We start from the raw sequence: 22,170 nt of genomic DNA, 5'->3' as shown, positions 1-22,170 counted from the left end.
TAAACTACTGAATAAAATCAGAATCCATGAGTCCACATTGATATAAACAAACAAACCACCAGACAAATATAGAGGGAGATGGAAACCTCTTCCTTACAGTAGAATCCCAACCAATAAATGTAGAAGGAATGATGGAAACTAGAAAAATGACCATTTGGTAACCATCATAGTAATAACTGATTCAAGCAAGAATCATCAATAGATGCTAAAACTAGTGGGTATAAGGTTTGAAGAATAACATGATATTTACTTGGTCTCAAATGGGACAAATCATTGACAAGTGCCTCCTCACATGGTATATTGAGAAGAATACAACATCCCTTCTACGGTATTCCTGCCCAAAGTACATAACCCGAATAAAGAAATGTTAGACATTAACAGAAGTATCAAATTAGAGAATATTCTACAAAATAGCTGGGCTGAATGCTCCCCCAAAATGTCAATGTCATGAAATACAAAGAAAGACCTAGAAATCTTTCCGCATTAAAGGAAACTAAAGAGACAACTGAATGAAATGCATAATCTTGGACTTTGTTTTGCCAAAAAGAAAATATTTGAAACAAATGGTAGATCTGAATGTCTGTAGATTATATAACATTATTGTGTCAATATGTACACCCTGATTTTGATAACTATACTACCATTGGGTCAGAGAACAACCTTATTTTTCGTAAATACACATTAAAGTGTGTAGGATTAAAGGAGTATCATGTCTGTAACTTATGCTCAAGTGTTTCATAAAAACAAAATATGTATGTGCATGAGTTGTATATGGAGAGAAAGAAAGAGAAATATAAAGCAAATGTTAATATGTTAACATTTTTGGACAAGTTGGGTAAATGGTATACAGAAATTCTCTGACCTATTGCAATTTTTCTGTAAGTCTAAAATTATGTCCAAAAAAAAATTAAAGATCCCATTCTGGATGAAAAGGGTATCAGTTCTCCCATCTTTCTTTCCTTTGGCAGTAAATATATGCTACTTTGTGTTATCTTTCTTCGTATAAACCTTCTGTCTTCCACATGACACAACGAGCCTCCTGAGGGCAGAGGCTGGGTCCTATAAATCTTCGTGACCCCAGCACCTGTCAGAACCTGTTGATCATTGTTGATGATGAAGATGCAGCCGAGTGTCTATTACTGAATCACATGTAATACAGGTGACTAAAAAGGTCCCTCTACAATTCTGGCTCCTCAGTCTTGAACTCTATATCTGTTAGGACACACACATTCACACACGCCTATATATACAACCTTAAATGTTTCACGTTAACTGGTAACTTCTATAAGCTAGAATACTGGCTTAGTCTTCTGTGCATATTTAATTCCTAGAACAGCTCTAGAATAAGTGCTGAATAAATGTTTGCTGAAAGAATAAGTGAGCCTTGCATAGTAGGATTGGTGTTCACCAAAACTTTCTATGCTAATTCACAAGAGGGCCAGGAGTGGACTTGTTTTTCAGAAGAAATAATAGCACAAGGATGTTCTCAGCCCCCAAAATAATAAGCAAGAAACCTTATCCAAGATTTTCAAACCAATTCTTTCTGGCTAGAATGGCTCAAAAACGGGTCCAGATCTGATAAATCACTTTTACATTATATATATATTTTTTGTATTATATATATTTTTTCCATATGGCTTCCCTGGACTATGCTGTAAAGTAGGTTTCCTAATCATTCATCAGCCGTCTGGAAACTCAGTACGTGTATCTGGGGGCCGGGAGTAGGGTGAGGACAAAAAAAAAAGAGGCATCACTGAATTCTTTGTAAGCCACATTACCTTCATTCACTTCCAGTTAATGATGTAAAGGAGACCTGGCAAAACCAACACTGAGAATGTGCAAGAATCAGGTTAGCATCTAAGACAAAGCCCCGAACAATACCATTTAATCCGTATACTAGAAGCACCTGAATGGCTTCAGGAGGTGCTAGTGGAAGAATGTGCCGCACACCTACCTGAGCGTGTGCACGCATAGTATATGTAGAACTCAGTGATAGGGAAGGGCACACATTTCCACGCAGGACCAGAGAAAACAGAAGCAAGGAGGTGGCTGACAAATCTAGTCCATGTATAAAAAGGCGAGGGGGGCGGGGCACAGGCGGGGAGAAGGGCAGAAAGTCAATAAACCTAAGAAACTGAACCTTTCTTAATTGTGCCTGCCTTCCTGGGTTTATTTGCTTTCTATTCAAAGTCCACTCAATGCCTGTGCTTTTGTCTTCCAAAGGAAATGTTTGAGGCATCATTTCCACCTGTACGCTGCAGCATGGATTCTGTACAACTTCCTCCTTTTGCTAAATCCTCGAGATGCTGCCTGTAAATTCAAAGAATTTCAAGCATCAACAGAAACCCCCACCCCCACCCCCAGAACTTAGTTACGAACATCTGTTGTTTACAAGGGTTCAGGCTGAGAGCTGCCAGACTTGTTCTGCAACCTCTACTTTTAACACAGAGGCTGCCAGGGAGGGATGTCTGAATTCCACGCAAGGATGCCCTGTCCCAACTGCTTAAGCAGAAATCGGCAAACAACAGCTCAGCATCCTCCCGTTGAAGATAATCCTAGTTTGTTCGATTCATTTTCTAATCCTGATTCTTTAACTAGCTGTACCCAAAACATGTTAGGAAGCAGAGCTGTGCTCATCAATCTTCCCTGAATTAAAACCCGAGGGGCAATGATCCAATGATCGGTGGAGGTGTATAAGGGCAGGAGACTCTGGAAAGGATTTCAACTCTGAAAAACCCAAACCCTACTTTTTTCTTATTCTCCCTAAATCCTTCATTAACACTGAGCTCTTCCCACATGACTCTCTTTCTCTTCACAGCATGATACCTCAGTACAGCACAGAAGTTAGATATTAAAGTCTTTACTTCAATTAACTTGGGACCAAATCTAATTGAGAACATAACTGCTATCCTTTACCTCTCCCTGGCTGAGCCAAGCACGAGTGCCTCCCGAGCCCTCCACCTCCCCTCCCTTCCCGGTGACTACTGAAACCTGCTTTACACGGGGTCCTATTTTTAGATTCGTGTGCCCATGCGCACATGTGTGCTTATTATTCTCTCCCAGCCTGTCTGATTTTTCCCCATATCAATTATGAGCGTCCTTATAGTAGAGACTGTCTTTTCTTCTTATCTTGTAAACCCTCTCACTTAACACAGTCAGCTCGCAATAAAGATGACATGGCTTTTGCCTTTAAAAAAGAACTGGATCCAAGTCAATTCACTTAATTGGCTATGAATTTCTGAAAATTAAAGAACTTGCCGCACACTGCTTCCTGTGTCTACTGTGGAATTATTATGGACTTACAAGAGCCCAGAAAATGAATACTAAAAGTTCCCTGAGCCCAGCACTGTTGTTAAGGGACATGATCACCAGGGCTGTGCCCCTGGCAAGCTGAAAGCCCAAGGTGTGTCCTGGTGACATTCTGACGGCACAGCCAGCAAGACACAGGAATGCCCCAGCCTCCAACATCCTCCCAACTGTGCATAAAAGCATGTTTTGCTCCCGACCTGTCCTCTATCATTCCCTGCCCTAAAAGGATGATATGAAGCCATTTATGCAGAAGCTTGTAAGCCTCTGTGTGGCCTCATGAGACAGACAACCCTGTAAACCACAGTCTGTTATGCTCATGACAGATTTGTGCTGCCCTGGCCTGCTGGTCGTGACGGTGGCCGCTCAGGAGGCTGAACAGGGCTGGCATTCTTTTATTCCCCTGGGGCGCGGTTGGGACCTGTGGGTCTCAACACTGCATCTTTAATGACCTGGCAATTAGTGCTAACTACTACCTCCGTGAGGACAAGGACATCCGAGGGTGATTGTAAGACAAATTTCCTCTTGACGATTATGAGCCTGGATCTAAAAATAACACGCCAGGGTTAATGACCTGCTTCAAGGTAGTTCACGACACCTTGTGAATAAGACACCGTATAGGACAAAACATACAACTGCTGAGTTTTTATAAGAACTGGACATACAATTATATAGAGTCACTGAATTGCGTATTTCCTCCCAATGTAGCCATATCATAAAAATCAAGGGGCAGGAAGAGTCTGTCATTCGGGAGGGCCCATGGGGGTCGCTGAAGTGAATGGAGACTGACATACTATTACCTAGGGCCAGGCTTAAGAACGCTTAACTGTGTGCAGGGAATAAATGGTGAATCTAATCTACTAGTGTTTTACCTGGTATAGCTATGTTTGGTCCCAACTCCTGAGGACAAGAAAAATTGTCACTGTTACTTACATTTACTCTAGGTCAAGCACTGTCTCAGGGCTTCACATATATTAAAATTTGTTTAATCAGCATAACAACTCCATGAGGTAGACACTATTATTATCCACAATTTACAGATGAGGAAACTGAGGCAACTAACAACCTTCTTGTAAAATCACACAGCTAGTAAGTAGAAAATCCAAGATCAGAGCCCAGAAAATCTGGTTCCAGAGTCTGTGATCTTGACAATCACAGCTATATTCCTTCTGTGGTGATGATAATTAGATCGGCTACCATTTTTTGAGCATCTAGTAAGTTATAGGCACTCAGCTAGTGCTTTACATATATTATATCTAATCTTTAGAACAACTCTTCAAGGTAGGCATTACTCTCCACATTTCAAGGATGAGAAAACTGAAGCGAAAAGGGGTTAAGTGACTTGGTCAAGGTCACACAGCTGTAAGCGGAAGATCCAAATTTGTCTGGATTAAAGCTCTCAGCTTTTTCTGCTAAGCTGTAAAGCCTCCCAAAGAGCTTTCAAATGAATTCTTTCTCTGTTCAAAAGACAGGCCACCACTCTGTCTTGCTGATTCCCCAAAGTGCCTGTGTTGCTTCTATCCTCTTTTGTCCACATGAGAGGAGACCTCCCAACTCTTCCAAAAAGGACCCAACCACCACTGAAAGTTCTATATGGACTGGGCCAGTGAAAAACTCACCAACAGACCTTTTGTTAGTTTCTAAATAAAGTCAGCTTGAGCCATGGCAAAAGGAAGCCAACCTTTGCTCAACACCAGATGCTAATTCTCGGCAAAACCTTCCCTGAAGGAACAAACAACTCCCAAATACATCCAAAATGAATGAGTGACACACTGGTCCCAGGAAGTAAGGGGTTCTTCCTTCTGGCAGCTTCAGGCTTCCTCCTACTTCCCTCCTCAAAATCACCCCATATTCAAAGAGGAACTTTCTGGTCCTCCACTCTTTTCTGATTTGCAATCACAGCTATAACATTCTCCATGGCCAGCTGACTCTGTTTTTCAACCCAATGCTGTCCTGTGAGGCTGATGAACAACTGTGAACTCAACTCCAGAGGAGAAATCCATCAGCAATAGGTGATGTAACTGCAGAGACTGTGCACATTCAAACACTGGGCCCAAGGCCAAGAACATGGACACTACAAGAATTTCTCTTTAATTAACTGTGTACCTAACCTCCCACTGAAAGGAGTATTGCAGGTCGAACATCTACCAGATTCTTGGGATACCTGAGTGCCGCTCCCTCCCTCACATCCCTTCCAATAAGTTCCACACTCATAATCAGGCAAATAAGCAGATTTACTTTCCATGTGTATTTCCTTAATATACTGCTAATTTAATGTTAGTGAGAATAGAATAGTGTCTTATTCCTATCCCCAGTACCTAGATCAATGTCTGTATATAATTAGGTCCCCCAAATGTGTGCTGAATGAATACACAAATAAATATATCTCTTAAATCCCTTTTCACCCTTTGCAATCTGAGTACCACAGACAATACAAAGAATCGTCGCCTCTTTTAACTCCTAAAACCTTTACTGTTGGAAATCAAACATTTCCACAGCCTCAACCATTATCTCTCTATGAACTTGCCCCACTCTCTACCAACAACCCACACATTAGCTCTGAATATGGTCCAGATCTTTAGCCCTGAATACAGCTATTCATTTTCTGTCAGTTACAGCTACTTCAGCTTCAATATCCTTCTGATGTCTTAAACTTAACAACCAAACACCAAATTTCTCATATTCCAGACCTTCAAAAACAGCTCCTTCTCCTAACTTTGGTATTTCTATTAAAGGCACCATTAATTTACCAGTCACCCAAGTCCAAAAGAAACTTCACAGCCCTCTTTTTTTTGTGTTGCCAAGATTACTTGAAACCCAAATCCCATCAGTCGGGACTACCCTGGTGGCACAGTGGTTAAGAATCCGCCTGCCAATGCAGGGGACATGGGTTTGATCCCTGGTCCGGGAAGATCCCACATGCCACAGAGCAACTAAGCCTGTGCGCCACAACTACTGAGCCTACACTCTAGAGCCCACGAGCCACAACTACTGAGCCTGTGTGCCACAACTACTGAAGCCTGTGCGCCTAGAGCCCGTGCTCTGCAACAAGAAGCCCGCGCACCACAACAAAGAGTAGCCCCCACTCGCCACAATTAGAAAAAGCCCGTGTGCAGCAACGAAGACCCAACGCAGCCGAAAAAATAAATAAACAAATCCCATCAGTCAGTAATTCCTGTAGTCTTCCCGTACCAGCTGTTTTCCATCTGTCTCTAGACCGTAAGCTCCAGGAGTGCAGGGGGCAGTATCTGTCTGCCTGGCATGTGCGTGGCACATGGTAAGAGCACAATACATGCTTGCTAAATGGACTGAAGAATCGATTTCGATCCTTTCCATCCCTACCCTCCCACCCTAATTTAGATCCTTATTACTTACTGTGACAACTGGTTTCACTGTCTCAAGTTCCTTGTGAATTAGCAAACCATCACCATTAAGGATAAGGTTAATCTTCCTTAAGTAGAGTTCACAACCTCAGCTTGGACACTTGGTGTTCCTACCTTCAGTGGTTTCCAGTGTCCACAGCAGAGAGCCAAATCTTATTCAAGAGTCAGGGCTCGCCATGATATGGTCCTATCTACTTTTGTCCAGTTCCTCCATATACACTCATTACCCCAACCAAACCAGTCTACTCACTGTACCCCGAAAGTGCTTTGTACTTTCCTCCTGGCTGTAGCATCTTTCCCCTCCCTCTCTCTCCACGTGTCAAAATCCTAGCCATTTTCAAGGTCTGGTTCAAATCCCATTCCCCATCTTGAAAGTCTCCTGACCTACCAACTGTGCATCATGCCTTCTGTAGCACGCACTTGGTACCTACCCCATATTGCCCTACAATGAATATCTGTGTTATTATGTTCAGGCATAATTTGTCCCTGATTAGATTATAAAGTCATGTGGGAAAGAACCACTACTTCTACTTTGAATCTCTCTCCTCTAAGAGGCTAGACTAATACCTTAAAAATGTTCAACAAATATTTGTTGTTGAGGAGAAGGAAAAGCTGGAAGAAAGACAAGATGTTGGCAGTGGGTTATAAAGTACCATAAGGTCTTTGTAAGGAACACAGCAGGATAGCATTGCAGGAGTGTTCCTCTAAAACTCAACAGGAAAAGAAAAAAAAAAAAAAACACCATAACCCTACCTCAAAATAAAAGATAGAACTGAGCTATTAAAAGTAGGAGATCAAAACCAAATGAGCTATGATTGAAAGGTAATTTACAGCAAGTCTGTGCAAAAAAAAAAACACAAAAAAAACCCAGCCAACACATTATCAATTAGAGTCCTGCTGGGCAATATTAACACAGATTCCACTTAAAAGAGACAATCAAAGGCTTAGCAACAAACAGGAATACATTTAGACTCTTCAAGGAGCCAAAGAAAATGCAAGAACTTCTTCCCTAGGAAGACTTCCTACCCTCTCATAATATCTCTGCTCTTAATCAAACCAGGCAGATAGAATTTCAGACATTAATAGGGTCCTCCCACAATTCAAAGGGATGGAGGAAGCCATATAACCTATCTTAAACAAAGCAGAATAAGATAAATAGAAATAATCACTATACTTCTATCTATAGGGGGGAGAGAAGGAGGGGGAGTGGACTGCGGGGTCAGACTTTGCAATGGAGTCAGAGTTGTGTGAGATTTAGTGAAGGTGTCTGCACTGAGACCGTGTGGGAGAGGACAAAAGGTAAGCAGGAGAAAAGCAGAATAGGAAGCCAAGCCAAAGAGTGACAGGGTAATGGCTTCCAGGGTAAGAAGTTGTCCAAGAGAAGATGAAAACAGCACTTCAGCAACGTTGGTCCCTAAATGCGGTCACTTAAGACTATAAGTTAAAATACCCAACCTACCCCAGTATGAGGGGCTGAAATCTAGCCAGGTTGAGAAACTGGCCTGGAAAAGGGTGGGACAAGTCATGTAGACCAATTTCAGCCCTGGCTAACCTACCCCATCCCAAGTTGAATAGTTTCCATGTCCCTGAGATGTGTCTGTCCAGGGCTCCTGCTGGCAGCTGCTCTCCTGGCAGCACAGGGAGACAAATTCATGGCATTGCTGGGCCAACAGCTGCTATAGCTCTGGGGGAGGTGACGAGTGCCTGCTGAGATGCTCTGGGCAGAGAATAAACTATTCTAGGGACCAGCCCTGGAGTCAGCGAAATCGAGGCTACACTTCTCTGGCTGAATGAAAATACAATTGCCACTCCAGAAACCCAGAAAACCCAAAGCCCTTCCTCTGTCCCAGCTTCTTTGACTTTAATTGCTTCTTGCCCTCATGTTTGACCCATCCTTTCTAGTTCCCAGGGCACGACTTCAGTCTCGGCCCCCATTAACCTTAGGCTCACTGCCATCCCTTCCTAACAGGTTTCCTCCCTCCAGTCCCTCTGCTCCAGCTGATCTTATGCACTGTTGCCATAGTTACCTTTCCAAATCGCAGCCATCCATAATTATGCTCCAAAACTATCAGTGGGTCCCCCATGCTTACAGAATAAAGCCCAAACTCTTATCACCTGGCATTCACGGACCACTGTAATCTGGTGCCTACCAACTTTTCCAGACTTAGTCACTATCACGTTTATTACTCCTGTTCTTTAGTAAAACAGATGAGTTACCTACCAGTTTTGTTTTTCCCAGCTCTATGCCTTTATCAACACTGTTCTCTCTGCCTAAAATGCTTCCTTCCCCATCTTTTTACCCTCCTTCTACAACTTCTGCATCGTTTCAATTGAATTAAGCTTATAAAACCAATACCTTGCATTGGCACTTTTGTGTTTCCATTTCCCATCCACTGAACCTCATCTCCGTAAAGCCCACTCTTCTCTGTGCATTTATGGCACTTTACAAAGTGGATGAGCAGAATGGTCTTTCATACACCTGCCTACTTGTATATCACATATAGTGTGGCAGAGGCTGCTAATTGTCCCCCACTATCTTTCCCCTCCATCTATATTAATAGAAACTCTACTTTCTGGTCATTAGAATAATAACTACATTTCCCAGCCTCCCTTGCAGCTCAGTAGAACCATGCCAGTCAGATGTGAGCTGAAGAGATATATGTGCCGCTTCCAGACTGTACCTTTAAAGGGTAAGGATGTGCCTGCCCCTGGCCCTTTTGCTTTTCCCGCTGGCTGGAATGGGGACATGGTGGTCTGAGTCATCTTGGGTCATACAGAACAAGCGCAACACTCTTGGGATGAAATAAGGACCCTGACACAGCCCTGGATGGCTAACGCCCAGACGATTACACGAGAGAAAAATCAACCTCCATCTAATGTAAGATACTATTATTTGGGTCTATTAAAGACCCAAATATTTGGGTCTGCCAAACCTAAAACAGACATGCCTAAAAAGCCTTTCCTAGGCCAAAAATGTCAATTTTCAGTTGCTAACAAATGTTTCAAGCGTGGTGGTGTTGTCTGCCAAGGGCCAGCTCCGTTTCAGCATCGTGGTTGTCTCTGTACAGTAACACTTGTACATGCAAAAATCAGAATACTTGGTTCCGTTTTACAGCACAGAGATGAGTGGAAAGTGGAAAAATGCAAGTGCTGCTGCTAGTGTTACATTGAGAAGTAGAGTCTCATCCCTGGATGAACAAGACAAGGTTAGAAATCATCAGTCACCATAATTCCTCAAATGCTCCCTGGACTTATGCAAGCAGACCATGGGTTTAATTGTGGCAAAAAGAAGAAAATGAAAGACAAATGCTCAAAGTTCAACAGGTGAGGTGTAATTCAGAATTTCACATATATACTTATAGTAATAGAACCCACCTACTCCATGTAAAACTCCTGTACTTTGTAAGGAATAAATTATGTATGAAAGTAGGATGTTGCCTGGACTCCCTTACTGAGTTTCTCACCATCTTGCCTGTGTTACATGCACTTGTATGTATGTCTCATTGCCTCTTCTATTAGGCTGTACCACATGAATTTGTCACTATGTGACATTTTGTGTCTTCCAAAAATCAGCAATTTCATGTCGCACTCTAACAGATTGAAAACTCTTGGGTTTGGGACTCATTTTAGTTATCTTTGCCTCTCGCAATGCCTTATAATGGGAGAATATCAATAAGAAATTGCGGGATTAACTTTTACAGATCTTCTACTTGAAAGCCTGCTAGTTCCATAAGACAACGCTATCCTACATACCTTCCATCCTTTTAAGTGCTTAAAAAAAATCACCTCTCCCTCCTTTGTTCCCCTCTGCCTTCCCTCCCCCATCCTCCCCTGGTAACTTTTACTTCTGGTAATTAACATTTACTACTCCCTAAAATTGGGTGTGCCCAAGCCTTGGGTCCCGGGTTTAGCTCTCTGTCCTTCTCTTTCTCTTCCCTGAGTTCATATAGTTTCATATCTTCCATAGTCACATTTTTTTTTTTTGCGGTACGCAGGCCTCTCACTGCTGTAGCCTCTCCCGTTGCGGAGCATAGGCTCCGGACGCGCAGGCTCAGAGGCCATGGCTCACGGGCCCAGCCGCTCCGTGGCATGTGGGATCTTCCCAGACCGGGGCACAAACCCGTGTCCCCTGCATCAGCAGGCGGACTCTCAACCACTGCGCCACCAGGGAAGCCCCCATAGTCACTTTTTACCTCACCTCTTACCTCAATAGTACAACATCTCCACTGGACAGCCCTCCCACTGCCCCAAACCCAACATGCCCAGAGCAGGCTCACCATTCAAACCAGGTCTTCCCTCAACAGCCCCACTTCTATCATAGATGCCCCAGTTCTTCCAGGACACCAGGCTAGAGACACTGGGTCACCTCTGACCATTACAGTTCTTTACCCAATCAGTTACCCAGTCCTCTTCAGTTTCTTGAATACTTATTGAATATATGCCTTCCTCTCTATTCTTTTTTGCTCTCACATCGTACATGGATTATCCCCCCAAAACCTCTAGCTTGGCCTTCTCTGGCATAAAAATTCATTCTTCTACCATCTTTCCTCATGTCTCCTTCCCCACACAAGAACCCAGAGGGCTCTCTACCATGCTGCCACATCAAATTTGAACACCCTGCTTGTCTGTCAAAGAACTGTTATTTGGTGTCTACTTATCTAAACCCTATTTTCCACTGCTTTGGGAAATACCTGTGTTCTCATAATATTTTGCTCATACCTCTGTTAAAGTCCTTTTTACATTATATTGTTTACACGTCTCTTTTCCCTGTTAGCCAAGATTCCAGAGCTTATCTCAGTCTCTGAAGAAATCAGCCCAGAACACAGTACCCAGTAGGCATTTAAAAGGGGTCTGTTGAATAAGTATCAATAGATTGCTGCTCAGGATAAGATCCGACAAGAAACTATTAAAGTAACCTAGCCATAAAGTGACAGCAAAGGAGTGGCAAAGGCTCCTCTATGAGTGCTTGTAGCCCTTTGTTCTTTTGTTCCGCAACACTTACCTCAACTCATCTAACTATGTGATGTGTTCAGTGCCTGTTTCCTCATTCTGTTATAAGTGCCATGTGGAAGATGGTGCTTGTTCATTGTTATATCCCGGGGTACAATGTCTGGTCTGAAGGAGTTCAAGGAATGCACAATGGACATTTGTTGAATGAATGCATATGAACCTCCTGTAATAAAGCTGGATCCCTCACTAGCCCCTTTACCCCTCGCCACCAAACACTCCTGCTTCCTCTCTCTTGCACATGCTATTCTCTCCTACACAAATCTACCTTTAAGGACTAACCTAAATCCCACTTGCTTCATGAAAATGCTCCTGACTACTCCACATCCTTTATTTGTCTCTGATGATTTATCACTGACCTCTTATCACATCTATATTCTACATAAAACCAATGATCTCTTAATGAGACCATTATTGCTTTATCCTCTAATTGCTTCCTATATTAAAAATCTTTTCTCCCCAACCAGATATGGCTCCCTATGGATACACACAATAAACCTGTCTTATATCTTCCAATACCTGTACAACACAGAGCACATAGCTGGCTCTCAAGAAATACTCACTTGTCGTCTGGAAAAAATGAAGTCAGGTACCAACTTTATCAGAAGGGAAATCAATTCTCCCAGTCTTGGAGAAAACACCCTATTTCTTGTATGTGATCTTAGAGCAGTTCAGCACATCTGTACCTTAATTTGTAGTAAATGTGTCCTTAAGCTGAGAATATAATATAGTACTAAAAATCAAATGCTATTTTAAATTTAGGAGGAGTTTATCAAGAGAATAAATCCAACTTTGAATCATTTTTCTAAAGCAAACAATTCCCCCACTGATCTTCATTTATCATATACTAAAATAACATTTTAGTCTCTCAGGATTGCTTATCATAAAGAGAACAGGACTTGCAAAAGATAAGGGACTCAGAGGACAAAACATCTGGAGGAAATTCTCTTTCTGGCTTCTATTGAAAGTGTCGTATTTTCTCCTTACTTATTCATTGCTCAGAGCTGGCTTGTAAAGGATAAATTGTGTCCCAAATTATTAGGGCGATAAACAAAAATAGAAAACAGGGAAATAAGATACACTTGGCATTAATTCTTAAATTCACTCATTCATTTACTCATCCAATAATATTTAGTGAGCATCTATTATATATTACACTAGGCACTGTGGGAGACTGAACAATGAATCAGAAAAGCTTAGACAGTCCACTGAGGGAAGATAATATAAGGCAGATAGTTCTGAATGTCCTAATAAAAGAACAAAAAAAAAGAACTGCTGTAAGAATTTAGAAGAGGGAGAACATTCTTCCTCCTGGGAGAATCTGGAAAGTTTCTTAAAACAGGTTGCATCTGCATTCAGTCTTAAAACATGGGTATGGCTTCAACTTGCAGAGACGTGAAGAATGGGCACAAAAGTTCATATAACAGGATAAGCAAAGGCCCAGTGGAGTTAGTGTTCTGTTTGGCTGCAGTATAGCAGAACAGAAACAGGAAATAAGGTTGGAAAGCTGGTCGGGCCAGATGTAGAGGGGCTTGAAGACCAAGCCAAGGAGTGTACACCTTTGTGAACAGAGCAACACTTCTCAACAGCAACCTGGGGATCTTGTTACAGCAGACTGGGAGTGGGACCTGAGATTCTGCATCTCCAAAACCCCGGCGGTGCTGATCTTGGGAGACCACATCTTCAGTATCAAGAACACAGACATCGGGGGGCCATTGCACAGAGAGACTGCCTGATTCCCAGGGTGTTCCAGGAAGACTAAATCTGATAATAATGGATCAGGCAGATTGGAATGGGGAGAAGCTGAAGACTGTTGTCTGCAATGCTGGTCGTTCGTTAGAATCATCTGGGAAGCTTCTACACCACACTGTTACCCAGGCCTTACTCCCGGAGATTCTGGTTTAATTGATCTGGAGTGGGGCCCAGATTTCAGTATTTTTAAATAGTTCTCCAGGGAATTCTAATGTGTGGCCAGGATTGAGAACCTCTGCTAAAGATGATACAGTAAATATTGCACTCACTCAGGCAAAGATGATGATGATCTAAACTAGTGCAATGGCAGTGAGAACAAAGTGAAGGGGCCAGTTGTATAAAATACTGTAAATGTAGAAGGAATAGGCTTTAGCAACTGTCTGCACAGCGACTTAGATTTATGGCTAAAACATTCATTTCTTCCAGTTAAGGACAGTTTGGTGAAATGGTTAAGAACACGGACTCTGGAGCCAGATTGCCTGGGTTTGGATTTCAGCTCTGCTATTCTGCTATTTATTTATTAGGGGCGTGTGTGTGTGTGAGAGAAAGAGAGAGAGAGAGACCTTAGGCCAGTTCCTTAATCACTTTATGACTCAGTTTCCTCATCTGTATGTTGGGGATATAACAATAACTAATATATGGAGCTGTGAAGATTAAGTGAATTAACAAATATGTAAAAGCCCTTAGAACCATGCTTGGCATATAGGAAGAGCTTTAAAGGCGTTTGCTGTTATTATAAGCGTGGTTCATCATCTATTCTGATCTCTCCAAGATATCGAACTGAATGTAAGACTGATCTGGAAAAGGAGAAGTCCTTGAGGGCTCTCAACCCTCAGCCAATTTGAAATCACTAGGTCACCTGCTTCATAAATACAATTCGATGGAGGTGGCACACCCTGCCTCCCTCCATCCCGGACCCCATTCTCAAGGTGTCTAAAAGTAACAGCCACAGCATCCCTACTTGAACTGCTGGTCCTTGGTGCTTCGCGTCTTGGCCAGGAAGCGCTCTGCCAGCTTCTCCAGGTTGCGGGAGTAGTCCATCTCGATCTCAGCCTTCTTCCGGAAGAAGTCCTGGAGGTCCTGCAACAGCTGCACCCGGAGCTCACACTGCTGGTCCAGGCATTTCATCTGCTCTGTGAGCTGAGCACGGATCTCTGCAATGAAAGCGAGGCGAGGCAGTCAGACAGAGATCCCTGGAAAAAACCATAACACCAACATTTACCCCTTCCATTTAGTTGTTCCCTGTGCTATGGGGAACTTAAAGGCTTTAATTTTTAAAATGTGATACGAGGCACCACCAAAACTCACCAACTCTTTTCAGACCCTTAAAGAACACTGAAACCAGGGATCTGCTAAATCATTTAAAAGAAACTGCTTATCAGACATAATAATACTCAGAGCTACCCCTTAATGAGCAATTTATTGTGCTTCCAGCAGTGTCAGAATGTAGGCTCCCTTCTGGCAGGGAGCCAAATGAATTATCTCCCAACCATCCTATTAGGTTAGTACTACTTTCATCCCTATTTTAAAGATGAGAAAACTGATTCTTAAAAAGAAGTCAAGCTATTAGGTGGTGGAGCCGGGATTCAAACCCAAATAGCTTCACTTCAGAGCCCAAAGTCCTACTTTTTATACTTTCTCCCATTATTTCAAACTGTTTTTCCACATCTTCATGAAGTAGGGGGAGAGGTCAGGATATTTTAGTGGAGATAGAAAGGGCTCTGCCCAAGGGCAAATAGTGGCAGTCAGGAATGAAACAAGCACCCAGACCGCTAGGCATGCAAACCATTAACTGTCAATCGGATTCCATAGTTTCCAATACCACTGAATGTAATCAATCTTCGAGAAGCTGATATTTTCACCAACAAATATCACTCATATCTCTGATGCTTCATCCTCACGGATGCTCAGAGCCTCTGCTGTGTCAAAGCTAGAAATATTTCTGGTTAAGCTCTCGCTTGGCAGCTTTCTGGCTGGCCAGAATGCTCGTACAGGGTTAGCAAACACCCTCTCTGGAACTAGCAGCAATGGCAGCTCCAGATACAACCAGATCTGCCTCAGATGCAATACTGCATTCGTTACTGACAAGAGACCTGGCACCCTCAGGAAGCAGCTTGCCAAAGCCAGACTGCAAGGCCTGCAGTGTGTATCCTGCTGAAGTTATGTCCCAATCCCCATCAGAGTCACAGTGGAGTCACTTCTTTCATCCCTTTCTTCCCCACACCCCCACAAGCCTGCTCAGCTCCAATAGCTTAGGATGTGACAGTAACTCCAATCCCAGGGAAAAAGAGCACCTGTATTATTACGCCTTTCCTCTGCATGCTCTAAATTCATTCCCCAACAGCAGAGTTGTAACAGTGCTTTCAGTCTATGCTCTGTAATGCATAGGGTGGGGGTGTGGAATCTAGTTTTCATCTGAGCTGCAGATAAATCAGAGGCAAATCCAGGAACGAAGCTATGATGTTGAAAATTCTGCCAACCACTCCTTTTATGAAGCAATGAGGGATGGGCAAATGGTACATTTGGCTTCGCCTTGGAGTAGCTTCGGGCCCATCATCCATCCCCATCTTCATTTTTGTTTGTTTTTACAGATATCGGGATGTACCACAAGTATCTGGTCCTTTATGGGTGATCTCAGGTGATCTGTGAGTGTAGTTCTCACCCTCTTCGGCTCCCTGCCTCCTCCCGTGCCAACCACCAATGCCAACCAGGCCTGCAGTAACCTCACCTGAACTGAAACTGAGCACCGGAGGATTGTTTCAAGCAGACAGAAGGCTGCGCAGAAAAGCCGCCTACCTCATCAAAGCTCTCTTGTTCTGTGTTTTTTTGGAGTCTGATTACAGGGGTGTTGGGGGCGGAAGATCTGTAGAGGGCATGCCAGGCATCTGGTTCCTGCCAGGGATTTCTGGGCCTCTTAAAGGCAACAGCCCTTGCTGAGACTATTCCTCGAGGCATCTGTCCTCTTTCTATCTTTGATAGATAGAAGTAGTAGCTGGTAGTAGTAGCCACTGGGTAGGCAGACTGTGGGTGGAGAGGACATTCACAATGCTCATTGATATTACTTACAACTTGTCCATTAAATAAGAATCAGGGGGCTTCCCTGGTGGCACAGTGGTTGAGAGTCCGCCTGCCGATGAAGCGGACACGGGTTCATGCCCCGGTCCGGGAAGATCCCACATGCCGCGGAGCGGCTGGGCCCGTGAACCATGGCCGCTGAGCCTGCGCATCCGGAGCCTGTGCTCCGCAACGGGAGAGGCCACAGCACTGAGAGGCCCGCGTACCACAAAAAAAAATAAAATAAATAAGAATCAGGGCATCTTAGGGTGAAAAGGCTTTCCAGGTACCCAGTCAGTAACAGATGTGCAAGAGGATGTGGATAGCAAGGGGATGTCAGCCCTCTCTGAGTCACTTGTAATTCATTTAAGACTTTGCCTCAATAAACTCTCTAACTAGTGGAGCAGAAAGGGAGCACAGGAGGATGGATGATGCCCACCTTCGCCATAAAAAGAGGAGGCTAAGCAAATTCCCACAATACCCATAAGTTTCCAGAGGTAGACCGCTCCAGGGTTGTCCTGTCTGAGGAACAAGCACTTCATAGGAGGCCTTTAAGATACGTGAATTAATCTAAGAAGTCCAACGTGCATCCAGCCAGCATGGAATTCCACCCTGACCTCCTTAGGTGTCTCAACAAATGGGCAGCATTACCCAAAGTGCACCCCAACCTCAGGCATCCCCTCCGGGCCCCTGAAGGAAAGGGAGCACGTGCTTACTGAACACCTTTATACACATCACCTCATTTAACCTTTATTACTAGGCCATAATTGGTATCCCCAATTGTCCTGATTGCACAGATGAGAAAACTGAAGTATGACAAGTAATTTACCAAAGGCTCATACAATTAGGTGCAAGTGGGGTTGAAGCCAAATGAAGGTTTGCCTTGATTTGTCAAAGAGGTTGTCAGTGGGGCAGGGAAACAAGAGAAACGAACAAGAGTCTGGGGTCTCTGAGGTATTTCTGGGGGAATCACAGTTTCTCTCGCTCCAAACCCTGGAATGTCCCCTTCCCCACCTTCCAGATGAGGTGGTGACTCAGGCCCCCAGAGTCAAGTTTGAAGTAGCCCGGTGACTCACTAACTAGCCCATGTTTCGACTAGTCCACAACTGGGCTGGATCCCTTCCTGCTTTCTAGATCTCCTCTACAGGGCAGCTTTGAAGGAAGTGAGAATGCGATATCCCCACCCCAATCCAGGAAAAGGAGAGTCTCTGCTAAGAGATACCACCTGCCACTGTGGTTAATTAGTGATGCGACTCCACTGAGCATCTCCCCTCCCCCACCCCTCCCCATGGAAGGAGATGCCGCCCGGGCTCCCACCCTCAGAGCCTCTGCACAGGCACTTAAGGGAGACTCCAACTACCCCCATCTCCAGGCCTGCAGCTCCAAGACAGAATGGCTGCTCTGTCCAGGGCAAAATGTGCTCTGTCCAGGCTTTTGCTGCTGCTGCTTTTGCTGCAAAGACAAACAATGGTCCCCAAGAAGGCAGCTGTGCCAGCCCCAGTCCTCTGTCCATGCATATGAGGGGCAGGAAACAATAGGCCACTGAACGCCAGCACGCCTGGGCCATGTGCCCAGGCTGGAGGCCCCTCTGTACCCTGGCCGACCAATAAACTACAAGGGCAGAAAGAAGAAAGGGGCAATTTATAAAAACATGGAGGAATTCCTCACAGTTCCATCCACACAGTTCCATCGTGTGCTTAGGCCAGAATGCACGTGCACACGTGTATACACGCAAAGACACACAATCATACCACCCACAGTGCTTCACCACATCAACCCAAGAAGCCTTTGCAAATTCAGTTTATAGTTGGATGAGAGTTCCTGGGAGCTGGGGATGATGGGATCTTTGTAGGTTCTGTCCCTAGAACTACACTGAAGGAGTCAAGTTCTCACGTTCTACATGCAGCTATATCTCAGGGCTATAAATGTATTTCATGGCCATCCAGAAAGCCAAAGTACAAAGGTCACAATGAACGACCTGGAGTGATGATACATGCCAAAAATGACCTCCCCTGGGCACCTCACACAGCCCATTTATTCAGCAAATCTTCACTGTGCCCCTACTGTATAACAGACCCTGTGCTAGGTGATGGCAACAGAGGACAAAACAGCCCCAAGCCCTGCCCTAATGAAGCATGGCTTGACAAGAAGAGGAAGGAAAAGAAAGCAAAGACAGTCTCATTACTTTTGCTTCAAATATTCTTTATTATAGATAGCCATGGTATTAAGCCCCCACCTAAAGACCAAAGATTTAAAAATCATCAGTAGCAGGCAAAAGATATTAGGCAACAAGCCTAAGAACATTTCAATGTCCCCTGACTCTTTTTCTATTATGTTTTATAAAAATGACACTTGAATACAAACTGCAGCTTCCCTTGCAAAAGGGGCCAAAGTTCTAGAACAAGTTTCTTGAAAATCAGAGTTAACCTTTGGTTAGCATTTCATTCAAAGATTCAAGTCAAAATGTAACTCCACTGTTCTGGAACTAGACCATGACGATGGTTGCACAATCTTGTGAATATACAAAAACAAAAAACCCACTGAATTGTACACTTCAAAGGGGTAAATTTTATGGTATGTGAATTATATCTCATTACAAAAATTGAACCCCACCAAAACAGCATGTCCTGCTGAGTGCCATCCTGCCAACTAAGGGGAAAATGGTCCAGCAAACAGGCACCAAAAGGAGGAAGGAATTCTTGGTTTCCATTTCTCCACTTGTATGGGCTGAATTTCAGTTCTGCATTGAATTTTGTTTTTTGTTTTTTTTTTTTGCAGTATGTGGGCCTCTCATTGTTGTGGCCTCTCCCGTTGCAGAGCACAGGCTCCAGACGCGCAGGCCCAGCGGCCATGGGTCACGGGCCTAGCCGCTCCGCGGCATGTGGGATCTTCCCGGACCCGGGCACGAACCCATGTCCCCTACATCAGCAGGTGGACTCTCAACCACTGCGCCACCAGGGAAGCCCTGCATTGAATATTCTTAAAGCAAATCTTAGAAGCTGTCCCTCAGGACAGGAAGCTTGTCCAGGACATTGAACTCCACTGGCAGATCACCATTCCATCATTTCTGAAGGGTGTCAGATCAAAACCTGGCAAGGAATGTTTTTATGTATGAGTTCAAATGCAGGCTCAGCACACACATCCAGAAGAGCTCCCCCCAGGATATGCTGACTCCTTGTCCATGCTTGGCTATAGCTGAGATCCTAACTACACCTGTCCTGGGAGTTAGAAGGAGGCTCATCTCCTTTTTAGAAAGAAGCTGAAGGGTCACAAAACGGATGAAATTCAAAGAAAAACTAGACCTAACAGGATACTGATCATTTAACAAAAACAGGGCCTGCCACAGCGACAACATGGAGACTCTAAAATTATATAACACCTGCCAATGCAGGTGACACAGTCCTCTAGAAACTGTCCTCACTTCAGAGAACACCCAGGAAATTCATCAGTCAGCAGAGTGCTGGGGGATTCTGCTCAGCTCACTGCTTCCAATCCAAAGATATTAAACCCTTTCTTTCCCTCTTTCAAAATTCACCTCCTTTTTTAGGAATTCTATCTGATTAAGTCATATGGAACCCCCTCCTATGAATCCCTTACCTCTGAGGAGAAAATGGGGGCTGGGGGGAGGCCGGGAGAAAGATGTAATCTTTCAGGAGATCAACACAGGCACGTCCTTCCCTCCTCCTTCACGTGCTGGCACCTAGGGGACAAGAGCTGCCACTCCCACAGGTTGTGCTCAGAGCCCGTTGAGCATGAGGTCAGCCTGGGTTCCCCACTGGGAACCAGGCCTGATGCCGGTCTTTTTCCACAAAATCTGCCTCTCCTGCTTTTAGCCTTTCACAAACACATGATGTCACCTCAGCCATCTCAGGAATATGAATTCCTAGTACCTTTCCAGCAAGTGTTATATAAGAAGACAATTGAGGCTTTCACCAGGCTCTATCCTCCATATCTCTTACCAAGACCTCTTATCACAACGGTCATCGGCTCCTCTCAGAACTATTCCCTGGGAAACAGAATGCTGGAATACCTTGCCAAGTCTGACTCTTTACCTGCAGGTTTGCCTTTCTACAAACTCAGTAATGGGAAGGCCTTTACATTTTTTCTTGGACAACCGAACCAGAGCCCAGAGAAGGGGAAGGAATTTCTGGAGATCACACACAGCTATTAAGCTTCAGATCTAGGCCTGGAACCCGGGTCACTGGGTTCCTAAGCCAAAGTTCTTTCTTACTTACTCTTGTCACAAATATTTATTTGAGCACCTTCCAGGTACAAAGACAAAGTCCTCTGTCAATGTTAGCAGAGCAGTCAGGAAGAGACAAGTAAAATACCTACAACAAACACAGTGAAACAATAATATAAATAAATGAGGTATGCACACAGTGTCGTGACAGCAGAGAGAAGGAAGACACGTATCACCCTCAATCAACTTCCTATACCACATCTTTCAGTGACTGACATTATTACTTATCTCAGTAGTCAGTATGCCAATAAAAGCCATCAAGCTACTCTTAGCAAACTAGAAAACAGCAAATATTCTCCCTCAAAGAGTGTGATCGGTGGCCTTTTTCCTCGCTACTTTACCCTATTGAATATAGCATAGAAACAAACATGAGTTAATCCAAACAATCAATCAACAAATAGCTACTAAGCTTCCAGAATATGTGGATGTGACATACTTATTGTTTTCCCTTCCTTGCATCCATATCCTCCCCGACTCTTAGTGCTTTTGACAAAGCTGATTCCACCTCCGGCCTCTCCAAAGATGGTAGATGTTACCTCCAGGCCCTGTTTAGGAGCTACAAGACCTGGGGACAATGTCAGTCTGAGACAGTGCTACCATCTTGCCACCACGAGTGGAATGGAGCCAACCTAGAGGAAGCAGAGCTGAGGTATGGGAAAAGGAAACTTGAGCCCCTGGATCAATCATGGCCAGATGCCAGCCCTATCCCTGCCCCTTTCCAGCATACAAGCCAACTCATTCCGTTTTTGCTTAAAATAATTTGCATTGGGGTTTTGGTCTCTTGCAAACAAAGGATTCCTAGTGGACTAAGTAGGGAATTCTCAAGTATTCAGAAGCATAAAGGTCCCTGTCCTCAAGGAACTTACAATCTAATTGTGAAAACATGATCAAAATATATAATACATTTTCAAAAAATACATAATTATTTACCTATTACATAATTATGCAAGATACATAATTAAATATATAAATCTTTATTATAGTATACTGCAAGAATGAAACTGAGAAGAAATATTACAAGTAAAAGTCTTAAGGACTCAAAGCAGTGGGGACTAACATTGCTAAAATAAGGCTTCTTGAGAAAGACTAAACTTGAGAGGGACAAATTGTTTGTTTGGCTCACAACATACTCCTAGACCCAAAACAATACCTGGCATATAGTAGGGCTTGAAATTTGTGGAAGGAAGGAGAGGATAAAGAGAGAAAATGGGAGGAAAGAGACGTCTGAACTAGTATTCTGAGGATGGGTAAAATTTCAATAAATGGAAGGGTGAGGGGACAATCTTCCAGAAGAAGGGAAAACATAAGCGGAGAGATGGGAATGTTTGAGCGAGGCCTTTTTATGAGATAGTGAGGAGGCTGGCCTCACCAGAACAAAAGGCAACGTAAGGGTAGGTCAGAGATAAGGGTGCACAGAGAGGAGCA

General features: G+C 43.8%; 1 protein-coding gene across 4 annotated transcripts in view; it reads right to left on the bottom strand.

Moving 5' to 3' along the window:
- SRGAP2 (SLIT-ROBO Rho GTPase activating protein 2) overlaps positions 1 to 22,170 on the bottom strand; it is a 238,064-nt gene that overhangs the window by 129,811 nt on the left and 86,083 nt on the right. For all 4 annotated transcript variants that reach the window (XM_079929684.1, XM_079929686.1, XM_079929685.1 and 1 more), the window contains exon 3: positions 14,410 to 14,602. In XM_079929684.1, coding sequence (XP_079785810.1) covers positions 14,410 to 14,602 — 193 coding nt within the window. The remainder of the gene's footprint in view (positions 1 to 14,409; positions 14,603 to 22,170) is intronic.

Source organism: Stenella coeruleoalba (genome assembly GCF_951394435.1).
Source record: "Stenella coeruleoalba genome assembly, chromosome: 1".
Lineage (NCBI taxonomy): Eukaryota > Metazoa > Chordata > Mammalia > Artiodactyla > Delphinidae > Stenella > Stenella coeruleoalba.
This window is presented reverse-complemented; position numbering and strand designations above follow the sequence as displayed.